A 20,062-nucleotide genomic window follows, 5' to 3' on the forward strand; every position below is an offset into this window, starting at 1 on the left:
GTGTTACTAATGACAAATTTTGGGTCATGTCAAGATACATAATACATGTACCTGCACTGCACAAGTTAACACACACACAAAATCATGACAACTACACTTCTTTCTAAGCAAGTAATAAATGTGGATGCATTTTTTTGTTGTTTTGTTTGGGTTCCTGGGATAACAAAATGATGTGTGATCTAATAGACCACTTTTGTTTCTTATCACAACCATTTCACACTCCCCAATCAAACGGAGAAGTCCAAGATAAGTCAGTCAATTAATAACTACTTGGCCTGGATAACAAAAGAAAAAGAAGATCTTGTCTGGTTAGGATTTAAAAAAACAACTAATTGAAATAAGGGAGGTATGGGGGGTTTTGTGTTCAGCCTTGTTTGAATGTCTTGTCCTGGGGAAAAGAGAATTCAAACCACAGGAAGACAATATGTCTGTGCTGGAATGTGGCTAAATATTGACACTCCCTACTTTTCTGACTAGGACAAGCCTTATTATTATTTTATTTTAATGTCTGAAGGTAATTTCCAGGACAGCATAGTACAAGTAAATTAACTAAATGCAGTGTTACACTTATGATGCAGTAAATAATTAAATACAGTATTAAACTTGTGATCATATTTTGAAGAGGTTTAATCTAGCATAATAAAAAAAATACTTTTTTTTAAAAAAAAAAAAGCTTATATAAGGGAAAGAACCACACAATTACTGCCATATATATGTATCAGCTCCATTAAAGATGATAGTCATGTATAATATTAACCCATACCTCTTACAAAGAGTTTGATAGGAAAGTTTAAACAATCATATTAGGTTAAATGAGAAATACATATCTAATAGCAACTTTAGAAATGGTAATATATATGCCATTATTCAGAATATAAAGAGAACATGCAGGGAGCTGCACATTCATTTATATAGGATTTTCTTCAGGTTCAGTACTATTAATTTTTTAGAATGAGCTTTTAAGTTGATTAAAAAGAGAGAGAAATAGGAACAAATACTTTTTTACCTATTGACTCATTTTGTGATCAAATGGGCTAGTGGTTAGCTAATGCAAGAAAGTTTAAAGTAAGTGGAATAAATATTTTTTTTACAGGCCTACATCTGTTTCCAGGTTAAAGCAGCATTTTTTAAAAACATTTTGAGCGATTGCATTTTCTGTTTAAAAGAGTGTTTTCTTCTTGGAGCTAAGTGATATGGTTAGTGTACAACTGATTAAGTAAGTTATTATAATCTAACCTAAATATCAAAACCACGCATTTAATGTTGTTTTTCATACTGTTGACTATGTATAAAATTATTCAAAAAGAGTTTGTTTTGGCCAATTAAAAAACAGGAACAGCATATTTCTTAATAATTTGCTTTTTTTTCCCAGTATAAATTTTGTTATAAGGATTATTAACCTGAGTATGGCAGAAGGTAATAATGATGTTCTGCTTGTAACACAGAGTACATAGCCACTAAACAAAATAACACAAAGATCTTTGCATGCATTATCTCCAAATTTTATTTTCTTGGGAACTACAATATTTATTGAAGCAAATTTATAATATCTGCAGCCTATCTCTAGTCCACGGAAACAATAGTTCAATACAAGTTGAAAGAATGTGCATTTAATGTTCCTCTAGGATATCAGTTCATTACAAAAATCTGTGCATAGCCTTTTTTTTTAAATGGACAATATTTATCAAATGCACTATAAAAAGAATCCTGCCCCAACTAAAATATTTCAGTAGATACACAACATCAACTTAATTACCAAAAATAAATGATAGAAAAGTTTGCTGCCTTGAAAAAAAAAGAGATTGCCTTTTAGGGGGGACAAGAGAAAAAGAAACCTAAGGAAATGAATTAGTCCAAGACGTATCTAGATATAATCTAAACAAAATTGAATCATAAAATTGTCAAATGAATACAAAAGAAACAGATAAATTATGATTTCACTCACATGAAAAAAAAAAGGCATAAACTTGACATAGAGCTAATCTTGAATGAAGCCCACTCCGAAAATTAGAAAGTGCATCACAGAAAGTAAATAAGAAATCCAATTCATAAAAAAAAAAATAAATACAAAACGTGATGAATATTTGTAGTTTTCTAGTGGTACAAAACCAATATACAGAAATGACACAACGAATCTGGTAAATAAGATTCTTAAAAGATGAAACTATTTGAAACATTTCTTACACATTGCACTGGTGAACATAGGAATTAAGATCAAGGAATTGGTTCAATGCTATTTACAGTTTACTAAATACATGTATGGGGAAAAAACAGAACACAAAAAAATGGCATGACAAAAAAAAACAACAAAAAAAAGTTTTAAAAGAAAAAAAAAAAGCAATGCCTTAATTTCTTGAACTAAAAATATCTACAAAGTGCAAAAGCTTAGCAATAGACATCACAGCAAAAATATTTCAATAAGTAGCAAGATACAAACTAGGCACAGGAAAGAAACAACTAAATAAATGCCTTTAAAAATAATTTTATAACAATATTATGTATCAATTTACTGATTTCTCATCATTACAAATAAAACATGAAACACAATTATAATTTCCCAAGCTGATAAAAATTAAACCCATAAATAGATTTGTTAATTAAAATAAGTTTTCAAGTTAACACAAAATCTATATTAAAAAAAAACAGCATCAATTAAAAACAACACACTGACTAAGTTTGTTCTGTTTATGCCTCTGATCATTGGCACTCCTGAAATACTTTTGTTCTTCAAATCACATGACATATCTCATCCTTGTCGAAAATGAAAGTACGCTATATCAAATGATTATAAGGATATAGAAGGTTATCTAATGGATGAGACAATGTGACTACATCAATCTGGCAAAAATAGTTGTGAACATATTAAACTAAAATGGTGATGCAAAAGTGATTTGTATATACATTTGTAGAAATGAGTATAGCCTACAAAAATAAAATATAAATAATGATATGCAAGATAGATAAAATTTAAGTGATACAAATTTGCTGTAAATATTATAGTTAGATCGCAATGCTTGTGAAAGTTTTCTACAGTGAATGACCCTGTTAGTAGTATTAGGCACAAAGAATAGCAGGTATAGAAGTATAATAGACACAAACTTAATGGTGAAACTTCGCAAAGGATGTTCAATGATAATATTACCAAACAAAAGATCACCCAGGGCAATGATAGTTAACAAAGGGACAACGAACTGTGATAATAAAAAAAAAAAGATTATAATAAGCAATTATATTAATAAACCGTAGAGAGTGGCTTTCTAGTTGTTTTTTTTTTTTTGGTTTATTCATAAGAGGTGGAATGTGATACCCTCTGTGTCCCACCAAACATATGTACTGTAACACAAGCATGAGATTCATATACAAAATTAAAAAAAGAAAAACGAAGCTCTGAGAATGACAATGAACTTATTTATGTGATGATTTAGTAGGCTTGCATTTTCTCTCATTCATGCCAAGGTACAGATTAGTTTTAAAAACAATGACTTAAATAATATAATTCATTTTCACAATCATTTGTTTAGAATAGAGTGTGTATAACAAATCTAACAAATTACTGCATACCGAATCTCAGATTACATATCAGTAAATATTGCTTACAACATTACAATATAACATTTGAGCAACTCTATACTCAAATCTTATAAATCAACTTCCTTGAAGTCAAAGATAGAAACTAAAACATACCAGTAATATGAATTTTTTTTTATAAAAAAAAAAAATGGAAATATGTTATTATACTTCACTAATCACTTGTAAAAAATTCAAACAAAAAAAAAAGCACAACAAATGTATCAAAAGCCAAAGACATGCAACTAACAACTACAGGAATATCCACAACTAAATCAGCACCATGTAACTTTCCAACCACCAACATCATTCACATCAAAAGTAAATGATAAAAGAAACATTTGCATTCTAAGTGGAAATCCCAAAACCATATCAATAACAGCCTTCTCTTCATACACAGATGTATGAGGACAACATAACATTAATATGTTGAAGTCTTAATAGAAGAATGTGGAAATATATTTAATATAATATGTATGTGATATCTTAATCTTTCCACTGCCACAATCATATAAAAGATAATATAGTAAGAGGAAAGATAGTTGGGTTTTTGGAATTCACAATGTTTTTTTTTTTTTGTTTTTTTTTTACAAATTTAATGAGAGTACGAGCTCAAGTCTTTACAAATCTGAATAAAATATGTATAAAAAAATTCAAATGAAAAATCACAACATATTGAAGGTTGGAGTTGACCTGAACGCACTAACAGTCTGGCAGGTAGAAATGAGCTGAGTAGAAAATAAATGAGAATATTTATCCACCAAAAAAAAAAAGGATAGTTTATTTTTTAAAGTAACCAACAACTTGATTAGTTTTATGTATCAAGAGATCTTTCACAGGCTCCAGAAAAGCTAGGCTATGTCTCATCTTGGAAATGATTGGGTGCTTGATTGGGCTAAAGAATACCACATAAAACAGAGCCATTGAGAGTAGTAGCATGATAACTACAGAGATCATAACAGCCTTGACACAGACTCCTGAGGATGTTTTCACTGGTTCTTTTTTTGGAGTTTCCTTAGCAACTGGTTGCACAGCCTCTGGAGGAGACAAGTTGAGATCTTTCTGAAAACTTGGATTGATTATCTCTTCCTCAAGCTGCTTGATCTGCTCATCTAGATTGGGCTTGTCAACTAGCCTGTCTTCATCACTGTCCTCTAATGTATTGTTAGGTTCATAGGGTAGGGTTTCATCTATACTGGTTTCCAATACTGCAGGTCTCTCTTTCACAACCTAGCAAGGAAATTAGTCAGTGATTTTATTTACATTCAAGCATTTTTTTTACACAACTGTTAGCTTATCTTATAATGAAAACTCTTATGAATGTCATATGTTGACTGAAAAATTCACCATTACATTGTAATGATAGAATATTTTCTCAAGTGACATTAATCATTTATTAGACTATCATGCCATTGAGAATCACAAACATTTCAGCTTTGTTCAGAGTATAAATATAATTAACTAAAACTAAATGTGTAAAGAAAATACTCAAGAATGTTCTGTATTCAAGGCTTTTGTAGAAATTTAACATTAGAACTAAGTATTATCCATAAGGTAATTATCAATTAATTCAATAAAAGAAAACTTTTTTAAAATCTAAAGCTACCATCAAACAAAATTTAATATTTATATGGCTTAGTTCTAATTAAATGTTTTTTCATGCTGCAAAACATCAGAATGGATCAAATATCAAGACATCAGAACTACCATGTAAATGAAATGGTAGAATTGACCTGCTTAAGGCTAATTCGAATTTCATTTATATCTACTCTTCAATATATTTATTTCTTCACGTTAGATGAGGTTTCACTGTATTTAAAACTAAATATCTGATTTAAATGTAACCCATCTTATAATTATATTAAAAAAAACCCAGTTACCTGGCCATTTTCCTTGTAAGCTGGAGGTGGTTGAGCTGCTGTAACAGGAGCTGAGACAGTTTTCTGAATTTTCTCTTCAAAGGCCTCTACAGAAGCAAGAGGTGCTTTAACTTGAGGGCCAGCTTCAATAACTTCTTCTTTAGTAGGTGTGATAGCTGGAGACTCACCAAGAACTATGCTACTAGGAACATCAATGGCAGCCTCTGTTTAATGATAGATACAAGTCAGACATATGAAATTAACATAAAAAGTTAAAAGATAGATTTGTTTCATCCTACTTACATTGATAAAAACAAAAAAAATTTTGTTTTTATTTAAACAAGACTAAATTTTATCTTATCAGGTTTGAAATAATATGACAAAGTTATTGAAGTTTCATATAATAAATTGTAGGAAGAACTGCGCAGTAGAAAATTCCTTCATTTATTTTTTTTAAAGAAAGGACTGTAAAAGTTATATTTAAATGAAACTATGTAAAAAAGAATTCGCTAACATTGTATTAACAAAAATGTTTTACCAGTACGAAAAATTTTGGGAAAAGGGTAATAAAGATGGATCTGGGAAGAGATTTCAAAGTAATAATGACATTTTTTATTTTTTTATGAAGAAAAAAAAAAAAAATGGCATGAAAATTTAATTTTTTTAAATTGCATTTCTTGTCAGAACTGTTCTCACACTTGTTTATCTTCACTTCTAGCTTAAACATCATTTCGACTTGACACAAAATATCCAGTTTATAAAAAACATGATACACGTCATATTGCATTGTTATAGAGAAATGAAACAACAGAAACTTAAGTTTAATGGTGTGTTAACTTTTGCTAAAAAATGCAAGTGCCACCCCTAATCTAGATGTCATATCTATAAGAAAAAAAAACAACATTTTTTCTAAAAGCACACAATTTCTGCCTACCAATTAATTTTTAAAAATTTAAAATGACAGAAAGCAAAAAAAGAGAAAAAGAAAATCAATTGAATACAACAACCTTGAACTTTTGTACTTATGTGGCTAAATAATTCAATAAGTTTATGCACCAGTAGTAATTTTAAGAGTTTGCAACATTTTTGCTTGCTTTTAAAAATGTTAAGTCAATTTCAAATTTTCTTTTTATTGTTCAAATTTGTGTAAATAGTAATCAACAACAATAATTTCCATTAGCTAAAAGTTGAATTTTGATACACTTATAAATTTCAAGTTTATGAATAGATCTTTAGAATATTTATGCTAAAAAATAATTTCCATCTTATTAACGAGTATTAGGGAATAGTTGCTAATATGTAAATACTCCTATAAATTATTAATTTTTTAAAATGTTCCATGCAATTTCTATAAAAAAAAAATTTTTTTTTAAATTTGTTATTCTTTTGGTGATGAATTAGAATTGATAATTCAGGGTATTCAAGACTAAAAAAATATATGAAAGAAAAAGCTTTGAATACTACTGAAAACATTTTTATTATCAAATGTGAAATGCTGATTGTTAATGGAATTATGTTAAACAGAAAATATTCTACCTCCTCATAAAGATAAAAGAGATTTCCATGGGTGCAAGTGTTGATTGCAAGAATAGGAAAAGAGGAACAGATGTGGACTTTTAATAAGGAGAGAAACATTGAATCATTTTTTAAAGTGATGAACCTGTAAATTCTGAATAGTCACTTTCTAAGCTTAATATTTAAATGCATGCACAAATGAACCGAAAATTATTATTTAAATCACAACTGAACTATTAGAAAAATAATTAAAACTGTTAGAATGCATTAATTATGGTTAGCCAATTAAAGGAAAACCCCAGCCTAAATGTAAAACAAAATAAAACATTTCGGAATCTTTCTTTTTAAATCCACAAAGTAGTGACACCACAGCATTGCTAGCCTCTGATTTAAAATTGGCAATGAATCAAAACAATCTCCATTTAACTCTTTCAGTGCGTATTATTTTGATTTAAAAAAATGAAGTTTTCCAGGATGAACAAAAATGTACAAGTCGGGTAGAGTTAATATAACTTTATTAACTTTTTATTTTATAATCTACCATGTTTGTTTATACTTTAAAGGAAAATGAATTGACTACAAAAGTGTAATAAATAAAATAAGTTATTCAAGAAAATATTTAGTTTAATCTGATTACGGAAAAAGAAAATTACTAAAAAATCACAAAACTAAACACATTTTGTCAGTTCAAAGTTAATAAAAGATGAAGAAATGCACTCAAAAGTTATTATATTTACATTATTTTGGGTCCTACAGAATAAACTAAAAAAGAGAAATCAACCAACACAAGGTTGTCTTTTTTTTTTAAAAGTGTTGGTTTTGCATCCAATTTACAACCAAAATAAAGAACAATCACTCTCAAATTCGAAAAGTAAAAAAAAAAGAAATAAAAAGTTCAACATTAGAATTTTGTGAAATAAATATTATATACCAAGTTACTCACTGAGAGTAACGCTGCACTCACCAGCGCTAGTGAAGTTACTCCCTAAGACTATTGCCGCACTGAAAGAGTTAAAACTTTTCATAGAACAAATAAAGTCATTTTTTCAAAAGTAATTAAAAATCTAGTTTACTTGCACCTGAGATTTTTTTCTTATTTCTCGACATTATTCATAAAAATATTTATGGAAGGATTTCCCATAGAACAATTTGGTTCTTTTCCACAATTTAGACTTTTCTAAGACTTTTTGGTATGTGAACTACTGATAACCCCTTAAAAATAAAAAAATTCCATTGAACAATCCTTTTTATGCACACACACTCTTGTTATCTGTATCTTCTCCAATGGAACAGTCTAAAACCAACACTTCAAAATTTAAAGCCTGCTCACACACTTCTTTGAATATTATAGCATTTAAAGATGAAATACATTTGATTTTTTTTCTTAACTGGTAGAACCATTCAAGAGAAAAACCTATTGAAACATACACAAAATATTTCTTTAGTTTGCCATTCTAAATCAGAGATTTTGATACAGTCTTTATCCTTAGCTGACAATGTCAACTTTACACCTCCCCTCAAGCAAAAACAAAAAGACCTAATAACATCCACAAAAAGGCCCTATAACTACACTCTGACAACTCTTTGGATCTTCGGTTCTAGGTAAAAATCTAGCTCATCTAAAATTACCTTTCACAATCAAGTAATTAAGTCCATACAAACACATGTTCAAAAAGCTATTTTAGGTTTTGGGAAAACTTACAAATACCATGCTTTAAAATGTGGTTTTTAATATTTAGACCATGTTTTCTTTGCAGTAAAAAAAAATAAAATATTTTACAGCTTTGACCATACACTTACACAGACATGCCTACCCCCAAGACCCAGAATGTGGAACACTCAGGTTGAAAATGTGGAATTTTGGGCCCCAATGTGGAACATATGCGCGTTTATGTTTGTCAGCCATACTGTACGCAATATAAATAAAACTTCAATTATATTACTTTAATAACAATACTAGTTTGCTTCTTATAAATTAGATGTAAATAGTATAATATAATTAAAAGTAAGAAAACCTTTAATTCATAATTATGTCCTTTGTTTGAAATCAATAGTTCTAACTCCTATATGATGAATTCTGAAAAAAAAAATCTATATTCTAATGACCTAGACTCAAATGTTACTATTTTTATTTGTTACTACTAGATCTAAATGTAATGACTAGATCTAGATTATTCTAGATCCTTTTCTAGGGCTCTACTCTAGTCACTCTAGAAGTTGTCTCTAGTTCTAGATCTAAAATAATTTAAGAGTCTGTCTACCAGTAACTAGTAGTACTAGTCTAGGACTAGACCTACATCTAATAAGTCATCTAAGAACACAGATTATAATAAGTATATTAATAGATTTTTTCTAGATCTAAATATTTATGTCTAGATCTATGGACTTATTGAGAACTAAATTTATTACATATGATAATGATACATAGAAATCTAGAGATCTATCACCTTCTAAGTCTATTTCTCTAGATACTAAGATCTAGATTTAGTATCATCTAGACCTAGTTATCTAGTGCTAGATCTAGATTACTAGATACTAATTTAGACTATGTAGATCTACTAGTATCTAAGTATGTAATATTAATAAGTTAAATAAGTAGACTAGATATTATATAGCCTTATTTAGGCCTTAGCCTTACTCAGCCTTACTGTGTCTAAGTTAATTAATTACATTTAGGTCTAGATCTAGATCTTTAACAACGTATTTGAAAAAAAATCCTTTTCTTAGATAAGATTACTAATATTTAAATATTATAATGAGAATCTAGAATCTTTATTTATTTTATAATATTACTTAGACTTAGAAACCTAAGACGGCTAAGAAACCAGACGAGTTAGTCATGTTAGTGTTAGAATAGCCGCATAGCGCCTTTGTCGGGAAAAGGGATTTGAATGGAAAATTTGGCTTATTAGCACTTACTAGATTCTAGATTCTAAGAATAGATCTAGTATCTAGATCTAGACCTAGAGTACTAGATCTAGCTCAACCATATCTTCGTAAATTTAGGACACACCGGGTCCGGGAGGAGATGAAATGTAAACAATAAACACAGACCTAGATATATTTTATTTTGCATTCAGTATTTTCATTTCGCATTATTAATAAATAATGAAAAATCGGCGATTTTTTTTTTTTTTGTTGTGTCGGAATTCAGACTTGGCGGAACAAAAAATCGGGAATGCGGAACGGCGGAACATGTGAGCTTTTTTGATGCTTTTGCGGGACGGTTCCGCATAATGCGGGACTGTAGGCTTGTCTGCTTACATAGATCTACATGCATAATTGTTAACAATAGTCCTATTCAATCAAAATAAAATGGTCATTTTTTAATGTGAAATGTGCTTAGTTTTCCAAGTGCATATTAAGGTATATAAACTGAGTAAAAAAATCTTATTTTTAAGTCTGAGAGGGTGAATTTGTGATGACTGAATGAGAGCTTTTGCTTTTTTCGACATATGCTAACAAAAATCTTGACTCTGGGCTTATCATTATTTCTTCTACTTAAGAAGTTATATAAATTTTCCTAAGTAAAACGTTATCTAAAAATCTAATTTTGAGTTTTCTTTTTCACAGGCCAGGACATAGCCTTTACATTGGATGAGACATTAAGATTTTTTTTATGCCAAAAAAACCTGTGCTTAATAATAGTCACATTTTTTTCCCAGAATTTACACTTTAACATCAAAACAAGGCATTCAAATAACACATGGAATTGCAAAATTGCTTTTTCACCCCAACATTTTGGCAAGGGTTATCCATTATTAAGTGCAAGATTGGCAGTGTTTTTGAACATAGCAAAAGTTAATTTGTATTAAAAATAAATAATCATGTTATTAAAAAAAAAGTTAAAATTCACTAGGATTGAGATGTTCTTCAACTAAAATAATTAGTAATCAACAATCTCCAATGGTAAATATTTACAAAGTAGAAAAATCAGAAAAAAATCTAGTATTTGATTTTAATTATTAATCATAGCAGCATGCATCAACAAAAAAATGTTCAAAAAGTCGGTTTTCTATTCTATATTACAGTGACTAAAGCAGGTTTGGGTCACTAGAACAAATAACCAATTCCCATATAAATGAACATTTTTACCTTCTTTATTCTTGCCAGGGGCAAGATAGACTGTAGAGTGGAGAGTGAACTTACAGAACACATTCATAGTTTATTTTATTACAAGACTATAAGTGAAATTGCAATTTAAGGTTTCATGCTACACATATTAATTAATTTGTTTTTATGTTTTACAATGTGGTAAACAACTATTTGTAAAATTATAGCTGTGCTTTTAAAATTAAAGTTTTATTCATTTATCAAATCATTTATCACTTACCATTATACTTTCTGCGATCTATTAGTGCAGAAATATAGAAATAATATAAGCATTTTTATTTTGAGAAGGTAAACAATTTTTATTTTAAAATTTATATTAAAAGGCAGGGTTCTCTCCTTACAAATGTGGTTAAAATGACATACTGTCACTATTTTAAACATTTCAAAATTCAAAACAAATTTAGGGCAAAATAAATTGAGGAATTTGAGAAAAATGTGTTCAGAAGATTTGAAGATAACATTGTCAACACTAAGGTAAAGATTTGTTGTACTTGTTATATTTTTTTAATGTGTTATTAATTACAATGTTAAAAAAATTTATTGATAAAAATAATTAGTAGACAACAAATTATCAAAGGGCTGCGGTATGACATTTACACACAAAAAGTACAATAAAAACACAGAAACTGTACATTAAATATATTTAGTACAATACCTTCTCTGAAACTTTCTGTTGTTCTGGAATCTCTGATCAATGTGTTGTTCTTTTCATTTCCATGATTTCTCTTTCCAAAATTTGGCAATGAGGATGTTCTTAAAATATATCAAATATCTTAAAATTATATATAACACAGAGACAAAATGCAAGCTTAATGAATTTCTAAATAATTTAGTTGCAAGTACAAACTGAGTTTGCTGTAAAAAAACAACACCACAGTGATCTCTTGTTGTTTTAGGGTGATGTATTAAAAGACTGCAAAAAAAAATTTCTACAAAGTAGAGGAAAGTATTTTAAAACCCTCTCTGTAGTCACTGTTTGGTGTTATGACATGATTAGGATTTAGTTATTTGTTTCGGGAATAAGGGGAAAGTTTTACTTAGCGACAAGTGACATGACAGATCTTTAAAAAAAAAAAGAACGCTCTAAGTGACGCTACAAAGAAGACGCTTCGTGTAGAGCAGTAGAATAGATATACGGATTTACATACATAGCTGACATCGGACGATTCCCTTCGTGATTATTAAATATATCTGTAGACCAACATCAGCGTCGACTACATATTTTGATTGTTTCGGCCTTTCGCCAGTGTTACTGAACTAGTTTGAGTTCAGTGTTGCTTCCAGTCAGACGTAGATCTACACTAGTTATATTTCAAAGAATCAACACCGCGCGGAAGCCTTAACATTGGACAATACATTTATCCAATAATGACTTTCAGCTCAAACTTTATCTGATATCCTACCAGTTTCTTTATTATAACAGAGTAATTCCTAAGCTGTAATTTGGGTGTAGACATGATCAATACACGTACTGTGCATAAGAAACATATTTTGTCACCTACAGGCAGACATGCCTACCCCCAAGACCCAGAATGTGGAACACTCAGGTTGAAAATGTGGAATTTTGGGCCCCAATGTGGAACATACACGCGTTTATGTTAGTCAGCCATACTGTACGCAATATAAATAAAACTTCAATTATATTACTTTAATAACAATACTAGTTTGCTTCTTATAAATTAGATGTAAATAGTATAATATAATTAAAAGTAAGAAAACCTTTAATTCATAATTATGTCCTTTGTTTGAAATCAATAGTTCTAACTCCTATATGATGAATTCTGAAAAAAAAAATCTATATTCTAATGACCTAGACTCAAATGTTACTATTTTTATTTGTTACTACTAGATCTAAATGTAATGACTAGATCTAGATTATTCTAGATCTTTTTCTAGGGCTCTACTCTAGTCACTCTAGAAGTTGTCTCTAGTTCTAGATCTAAAATAATTTAAGAGTCTGTCTACTAGTAACTAGTAGTACTAGTCTAGGACTAGACCTACATCTAATACTAATAAGTCATCTAAGAACACAGATTATAATAAGTATATTAATAGATTTTTTCTAGATCTAAATATTTATGTCTAGATCTATGGACTTATTGAGAACTAAATTTATTACATATGATAATGATACATAGAAATCTAGAGATCTATCACCTTCTAAGTCTATTTCTCTAGATACTAAGATCTAGATTTAGTATCATCTAGACCTAGTTATCTAGTGCTAGATCTAGATTCTAGATACTAATTTAGACTATGTAGATCTAGTATCTAAGTATGTAATATTAATAAGTAGACTAGATATAGCCTTATTTAGGCCTAGATCTAGATTTTTAATAACGTATTTGAAAAAAAATCCTTTTCTTAGATAAGATTACTAATATTTAAATATTATAATTAGAATCTAGAATCTTTATTTATTTTATAATATTACTTAGACTTAGAAACCTAAGACGGCTAAGAAACCAGGCGAGTTAGTCACGTTAGTGTTAGAATAGCCGCATAGTGCCTTTGTCGGGAAAAGGGATTTGAATGGAAAATTTGGCTTATTAGCACTTACTAGATTCTAGATTCTAAGAATAGATCTAGTATCTAGACCTAGAGTACTAGATCTAGATCTATGTCTAGATCTAGCTCAACCATATCTTCGTAAATTTAGGACACACCGGGTCCGGGAGGAGATAAAAAGTAAACAATAAACACAGACCTAGATATATTTTATTTTGCATTCAGTATTTTCATTTCGCATTATTAATAAATAATGAAAAATCGGCGATTTTTTTTTTTTTTGTTGTCGGAATTCAGACTTGGCGGAACAAAAAATCGGGAATGCGGAACGGCGGAACATGTGAGCTTTTTTTATGCTTTTGCGGGATGGTTCCGCATAATGCGGGACTGTAGGCATGTCTGCTACAGGCCTAGTCAAATACATGTAAAAAAAAATAAAAATAAAATTATATATTTAGGCAACTAGTCCAATAAATAATTTAAAGTACACAAATTACAAAAAAACCCTTTTCATTTACTAAATTATGCACAGGGTCTACTACATCATTCAAACTAGTAATGGAATAATAAATGAACTAAAAAAAAAAAGAGGACAAGGATTTAAAAATGAAAGATTTGTGTGCTCTTCTTTGCTGACAAGATACTAACTACAAATAATATAGAAAAATTATATGAAATTTTGATTTTTGAATTAATGTAATATTTTTGCTATTCATCTTTTGCTGTTTATTAGACTTTCCGTCAATATCTGTGATATAGCGACCCCCCCCCCCCCACACCTGCCTAAAAAAACAAAACACGAAGAAGCCAATCTGTGAAAGATGAACAGTGAAGAAGCAAGGGAATGTTTCATTGCTAAACTGTGAAGGGAATTTTTTTTAAATATTTGCATATATAAGTTTATAAAACTGAGTTTGTACAAATAAACTCATGTTTTTTTTTAATGAAAAAAAAAAAAAAAAAAGTAAAAACTCTTACTTGTGCTGTTTTAGCAAGAGTTTATGTTAAACATACCTAGCAAATGGTGGTTCTGATCTATGAATATTTTCGCTGGCTTCATATGCTTCATTCTGGCATCGACCACTGAAAAAAAAAAATTTAACAAATTTATTGTTAAAACAGATTTGGATGCCTTAAATCCTCAGGGCCGGTAATTTACAAATGACACACCCATTTTATGCTTATGTTCATGTCATCAAACGACATAATAGCTTTAATATATCAATATAAAAACAAATAATACCTATCTCCCCCCAGAAATGACTTTTTGGAAAAAGAAGACAATATGTTGCCTCTGTAGTTAAGAATATAACAAAGTTTTAACACATGCTGATTTGAAAAATTAATCCTTACAACACATGAGCATGAAAAAAAAAAGTTCCTACATGCTATCAAAAACTTATAAAATATAATTTTAGAATATAATGTAAATAAAAGATTAGAATATGTTTTTTCCAATACAAAGCTACTTAAAATGTAATTTGATGTTGTAGTTTAGTGTCACATATCAATTTAAATAAACCAAAGTCTAGTTTAAAAAACTTAACATATTTATGCCCAGTACTACACATGTCAAGTGTCAAAATTTCCCATGACGTAATCTGATAATAGCATGACATCTGATAGGAAATATTTGATTGGTTAAAGGCAAGCGTCTAAGGAAATGTGGAATCTAGAATTGGCAGTCGTGGAGAAATTTTCATAGAGATAAGACGTATTTTAGTTTTGAGTTGTAACTTGTAGTGAGAAGTCTTGTATTTTAATAGATCTAGTATTATTCTGAATATATTTCATTATTGAGCTTTGAAAGAAGATATTTATTTTGATAGTCTATTTTGTATATTCTGTACATACAGTGATTCTTAGTTGTTGAATTAAAGTTCTGTATTTGATTTAAAAGGATCTTCATTTATTGAATCTCTAAGATAGCATTTAGATTTAGAGATATACATCTACAGAATCCCTGGCATGTCACAGTAACTTCTTGTAACATCTGACATCTCAAGAAAAGATCTACAACATTAGCACTATCGACGAATTAGCACATCTCAACAATCTTCAATAAAAGACATTGAGACATATTCTAGCACTGCCATCAACAAGAGTACTGAGACATCTAGACTAGATCCAGTTTTTAATATGAGTTGTTAAAAAAAAACTACCCATCTTTCTGCTTACAGCATGACACGATATTTAATTTTAAATAACTCTATATTCTAGAACCTTATTGCTAATGTTCTTAGAGGCACCAAGTATACTCTAGCCAAGTTTAAACCCATAACATTTTTTTTTGTACAGAAATTTTATGGTAAGGAATTCATTAAAGTTTATATTATTTATGGCAAAATGAATAAGAAGACTAACTAGTTTACCATATCTCATCACCAACATTTTTTCTATATCTTCTAAATTAATCTTAGTCCATTTCCAAACAAATTATTTTAAAGGTTAAATTTATTTGTATAACTAGAACAGTGCATCCAAAACTGTGTTACGCAAGGCCTGAATCAGTGTTCCATGAACCACTGGAATAATTAATTAGTAGACATAAGCAAAATAAGCAAAGTGTTCCGCTACCTACTCAGAATGTGCAAAGTGTATCATTGAGGAAAAAATTTTGGGAGGATGGCCCGATTTCGAGATAAATCACAGTATCTGCTGAATCCAATAAAAATATCCAAAGTACTAATCTCTATGAAACTGCACACTAAACACCAATTTTATGGTTTTGCAGAGATGTATTCCTGAGTGGATTTGTAGTGAATTTACATAACTTGATAAATAAAACCAGGTTGCTTCTGACATAAAATACAAATATGGATCCAAAGCTCCCTGGACAATCATAGTCAGCACTCAAATATGTATGTTTAGCTTTATCAGGCTCTTTCAATTCTTGCACAGATATTAATTAATATGGTTTCATATGCAAAGACTATCAGCGACAAATCCCAATTTACCAGAAAGTCTATGTGTTGATCTTTTAGGGTCTTTATTTTTAATTAGTCACAGAATTCACAGATGACTTCGAATGTTTGGACAGAGGTTCATCCATCCCAGTGGCGCTACAGCCCATGGAGGGCCTGGCCTGCTTCAAACTCATCCCTCCATTCAGATCTCTCCTGGGCCTTTCGTCTCCACGCACTAACCCCAAGATGTTGCAGATCTGCCTCCACATCATCTGACAGAGGTCCAGTTTTTTTTATATTTACAACTGAGCTGGTTAAGCACCATTCCTGCACACATTTTTAAATAGAAAGTTGTGCCAGTAGTTAAATGTCCGGTTACTTGTCATCGAGTTCTCTAGCGTTTCCTTAATATATCCTCTTTGCACATTGCCTTTCATTATTGTTATTTAGTGCAGCAGGGAGAACACTATCCTTCTATTATGACAGGCACAACAAAACTAAAACCCTGACTAAAACAAACAATTAATGTTGTGACAATGCACAAGTGCACCATCACATTGTTAGAAATATAATTGACATATGGTGTCTAGGTGCTTGCTGGATATAGGAGGTCAGTTACTTTTCCATATAAGTTAGCTTCAATTCAATATTTTGAAAATAAAATAGACATGAAGGAAATATAAATAATCATGGGCTTTAAATTTAATAATGGAAAGTAAATAAAACCTGAAACGAAATTTTGATCCTCTGGAGAAGAGACTACCACCAGATCTTATCTTAGGTGCTGTAGCTGAAGATGACAATCTGTTGACAAAAAAAAGTTTAAAACTCATGTGATAAAAGTAGACCGTACCACAAATAAAATAAGGCATTAACCATTATCAAAAAAAATTATTTACAGCTAGAAATATCTGAAGTTAACTTTTTTTTTGGACAAATTTACATCATAAGTACTACTTTGACAAAAAAAAGTCCAAAACAAAAAACTACAATAAAAATTGCAGTTAATACACATTGTAAAAGAGACATATTTCTACTCAAAACCCAAACTTTTAGTGTACGCTACATTAAACTTGTGTTTGAAAACAAAGCAACAAAGTATCTTACGTGAAGAAGAGTTGTTGCTCTACTGCACAGCGCCACAAATACTTAGCGGCAGGAGCAGTTAAACACTTGTAGCCAACAGTTTGGTGTTTCTAGATTTAAAAGTAAAAAAAAAAATAAAAAGAGATAAGATTTAGGCATTGTGAGCTTGAAAAATAAAGTTTATAGATTTAAAAAATGTTTTGTCAATTGTTTTCATTATACATTTTATTTCTTATGTGGCCAAATCTCCTTCGAATTTAACTTTAACTATGTAATTTAAAATCCATTTTTTGAGATTCTTTACACTAACAAATACATTTTCAATATTTCAAGTGAGTTATCAATTAAATTAAAGATTTCTTTTTAAAGACAAGTCAAATATGTAGTCTAAAATGAGAATTTTTAAAAAGCACAAACAACTTTGAAGAACAAATGGGTACATGAAACAAAATATGTTCTTTGAATCATTGAAAAAAAGTTTTTGTTATAAATTAAGGCAAAGGAACATAGGAAAGAAACCTACCCCTTAAAAAAAAGAGGAGAAAATTGTGTTTATTCATCTTTATAGAACTAGATATTTTTGTTTACTTCAATCATCAAATATAAACATTCTTATGCATAACCAAATTTAGAATGACCAACAATTTGATTTTACAGACCAACATCAGATTGACAATAACACAGTTTGCAAACATTTTGCAAGGCAACCAAAAGAGGAAAAAAAATGACAAGCCACATGGAAAATCCTGCGTGAGCAGCTTAGTTACTTAATGCATTATGTATAGAAAGTTAACAGCAGAGAGGACAATGATGCTTTGAGCTCTTATTCTTCTCTTACTGCCTAATGTTTCCCTGCCTCAACATGGCATCTGGGTTGAAATGTTTGTTAAGAGAAAATGAGGCATGTTGGTTTGTAATATTAAAACTAAACTTTGAAAGCCTTTAGCACACCATTCCTAGAAGGAACCATTTTACCACTGGACACCTAATGGCTAATGTGGAATGGCAAAGGAAAATGAAAGGACCTCCACTTGGAGCTCATTTTTCATTGTCATTCTTTTAGTCTTTGAGTCCTAGGACAATAACAGGTGTGAACATATTTTTAACTGCTTGGAACCTACACTGAGACAGAAAGATTGCTTTTATCCATTATCATTGGCATTAAGAGATGTAGGTTCAAGTCTATTGACAATCATTATCAATAATTTTCACTTAATGTGAAATTTATTTCGATTGATATTTATACAGTTGCATGTAAATAGTTTGTATGGAGTTCTAACAGTGACAAAAAAAAATAATTTTGTAATACTTAACATATTCTGTGGCCAAATTGTAATTGGAAGCCAGCAATGTGCATAAACAATTGAAATGCTTATTTACCAAGAGTTACGTGCTAAATTTTCTTAAGTACTATATTAAGTAATCAAAAATATAGAGGACAGTGGTTAGCACTTGGGTTTCGCCTCAGGTTTGAATTTCTGTGAAGAGTAGGAATATGAATTTGTCTTTTTAGAACTCCTTGAGTCCACACCCAACTCTAATGGGTATTGTACCTGAGAATAGTTGGGGAAAGTAAAGGGGGTTGGTCCTTGTGCTGGCAACATGACACCCTTATTAACAGTCGACCACAGAAACAGATGACCTTTACATCATGGCCCTATACAATGCAAGGCCTGAAATGTGTACTTCACACTTTTTTTTTTAAATCTAATATATTGATGTTTTTGAGTTGTGAAACAAGAAGCCAAATATTCAATTGTTTAAAAGAAAACATTTTGTTTTGGATTACAAGTACAGTTCCATAAGAGCACTGCTTGCAATCTGAAGTTGAATGTAAATAAGTTTACCTTTTTATACTTCATAAACATTTGCAATATTAGTATATCAACACTGTAACATATATTTTGAAATATAAACTTCTGTTAAATTAAAATGTTTCTTCCCATTCCGCCAAAATCTTTGTAATAAGAGTAACTTACAGTTGGTCATTCTAAAAATATGCATGTATTAACTAAAATGACAATTTACAGTAAGGCTTTTGTTTGAAAAATGGCAATTCTAATTAAATCAAATTAGTTATGTCCACGCCATGACACATGAGGAATAACAAGCTATGTACTGGCTGTGACACAATGTCCTAATATGTAGAGTTAGTTAATCTAAATGTTGTAACAGGGTTGTACAGGCTGTGACATTCAAAATTACGACATTATAATGAACACACATCATCTTGAATTGGTGCATAACCAAAAAGCTTAAAGACACAGTACATTGCAGTACTTCCATTATCTCAAAAGCTGTACATTTTTTTTCAAAATTTAAAGGTATACAGATTTACTTTTTCTATTTTAATAAACAAAAATTTATTGTTTTTACTATTTCATTGAATACCATTTTCTTAAACAATTTTTTTCATTTTTTCTTTAAGAAAAAAAAAAAAAAAATCTAATCACCTTCTTCCTCTAGATACAAGGAAGCGTTGTGGGGAAAAAAAAAATGTAAATGTGT

General features: G+C 29.9%; 1 protein-coding gene across 8 annotated transcripts in view; it reads right to left on the reverse strand.

The window, feature by feature from the left end:
* Positions 1 to 1,486: 1,486 nt before the first annotated feature.
* LOC106073548 (FERM domain-containing protein 5-like) overlaps positions 1,487 to 20,062 on the reverse strand; it is a 34,476-nt gene continuing 15,900 nt past the window's right edge. For 5 of the 8 annotated variants that reach the window (XM_056025366.1, XM_013234149.2, XM_013234184.2 and 2 more), the window contains 8 exons: positions 17,576 to 17,664; positions 17,195 to 17,272; positions 14,577 to 14,645; positions 11,710 to 11,807; positions 11,275 to 11,292; positions 11,037 to 11,066; positions 5,448 to 5,650; positions 1,487 to 4,797 (listed from right to left, as the gene is read on the reverse strand). In XM_056025366.1, coding sequence (XP_055881341.1) covers positions 4,348 to 4,797; positions 5,448 to 5,650; positions 11,037 to 11,066; positions 11,275 to 11,292; positions 11,710 to 11,807; positions 14,577 to 14,645; positions 17,195 to 17,272; positions 17,576 to 17,664 — 1,035 coding nt within the window. In that variant the 3' untranslated portion in view covers positions 1,487 to 4,347. The remainder of the gene's footprint in view (positions 4,798 to 5,447; positions 5,651 to 11,036; positions 11,067 to 11,274; positions 11,293 to 11,709; positions 11,808 to 14,576; positions 14,646 to 17,194; positions 17,273 to 17,575; positions 17,665 to 20,062) is intronic. The other 3 variants (XM_056025338.1, XM_056025351.1, XM_056025363.1) reach the window with 3 other exon arrangements.

This window comes from Biomphalaria glabrata, chromosome 1 (genome assembly GCF_947242115.1).
Source record: "Biomphalaria glabrata chromosome 1, xgBioGlab47.1, whole genome shotgun sequence".
Lineage (NCBI taxonomy): Eukaryota > Metazoa > Mollusca > Gastropoda > Planorbidae > Biomphalaria > Biomphalaria glabrata.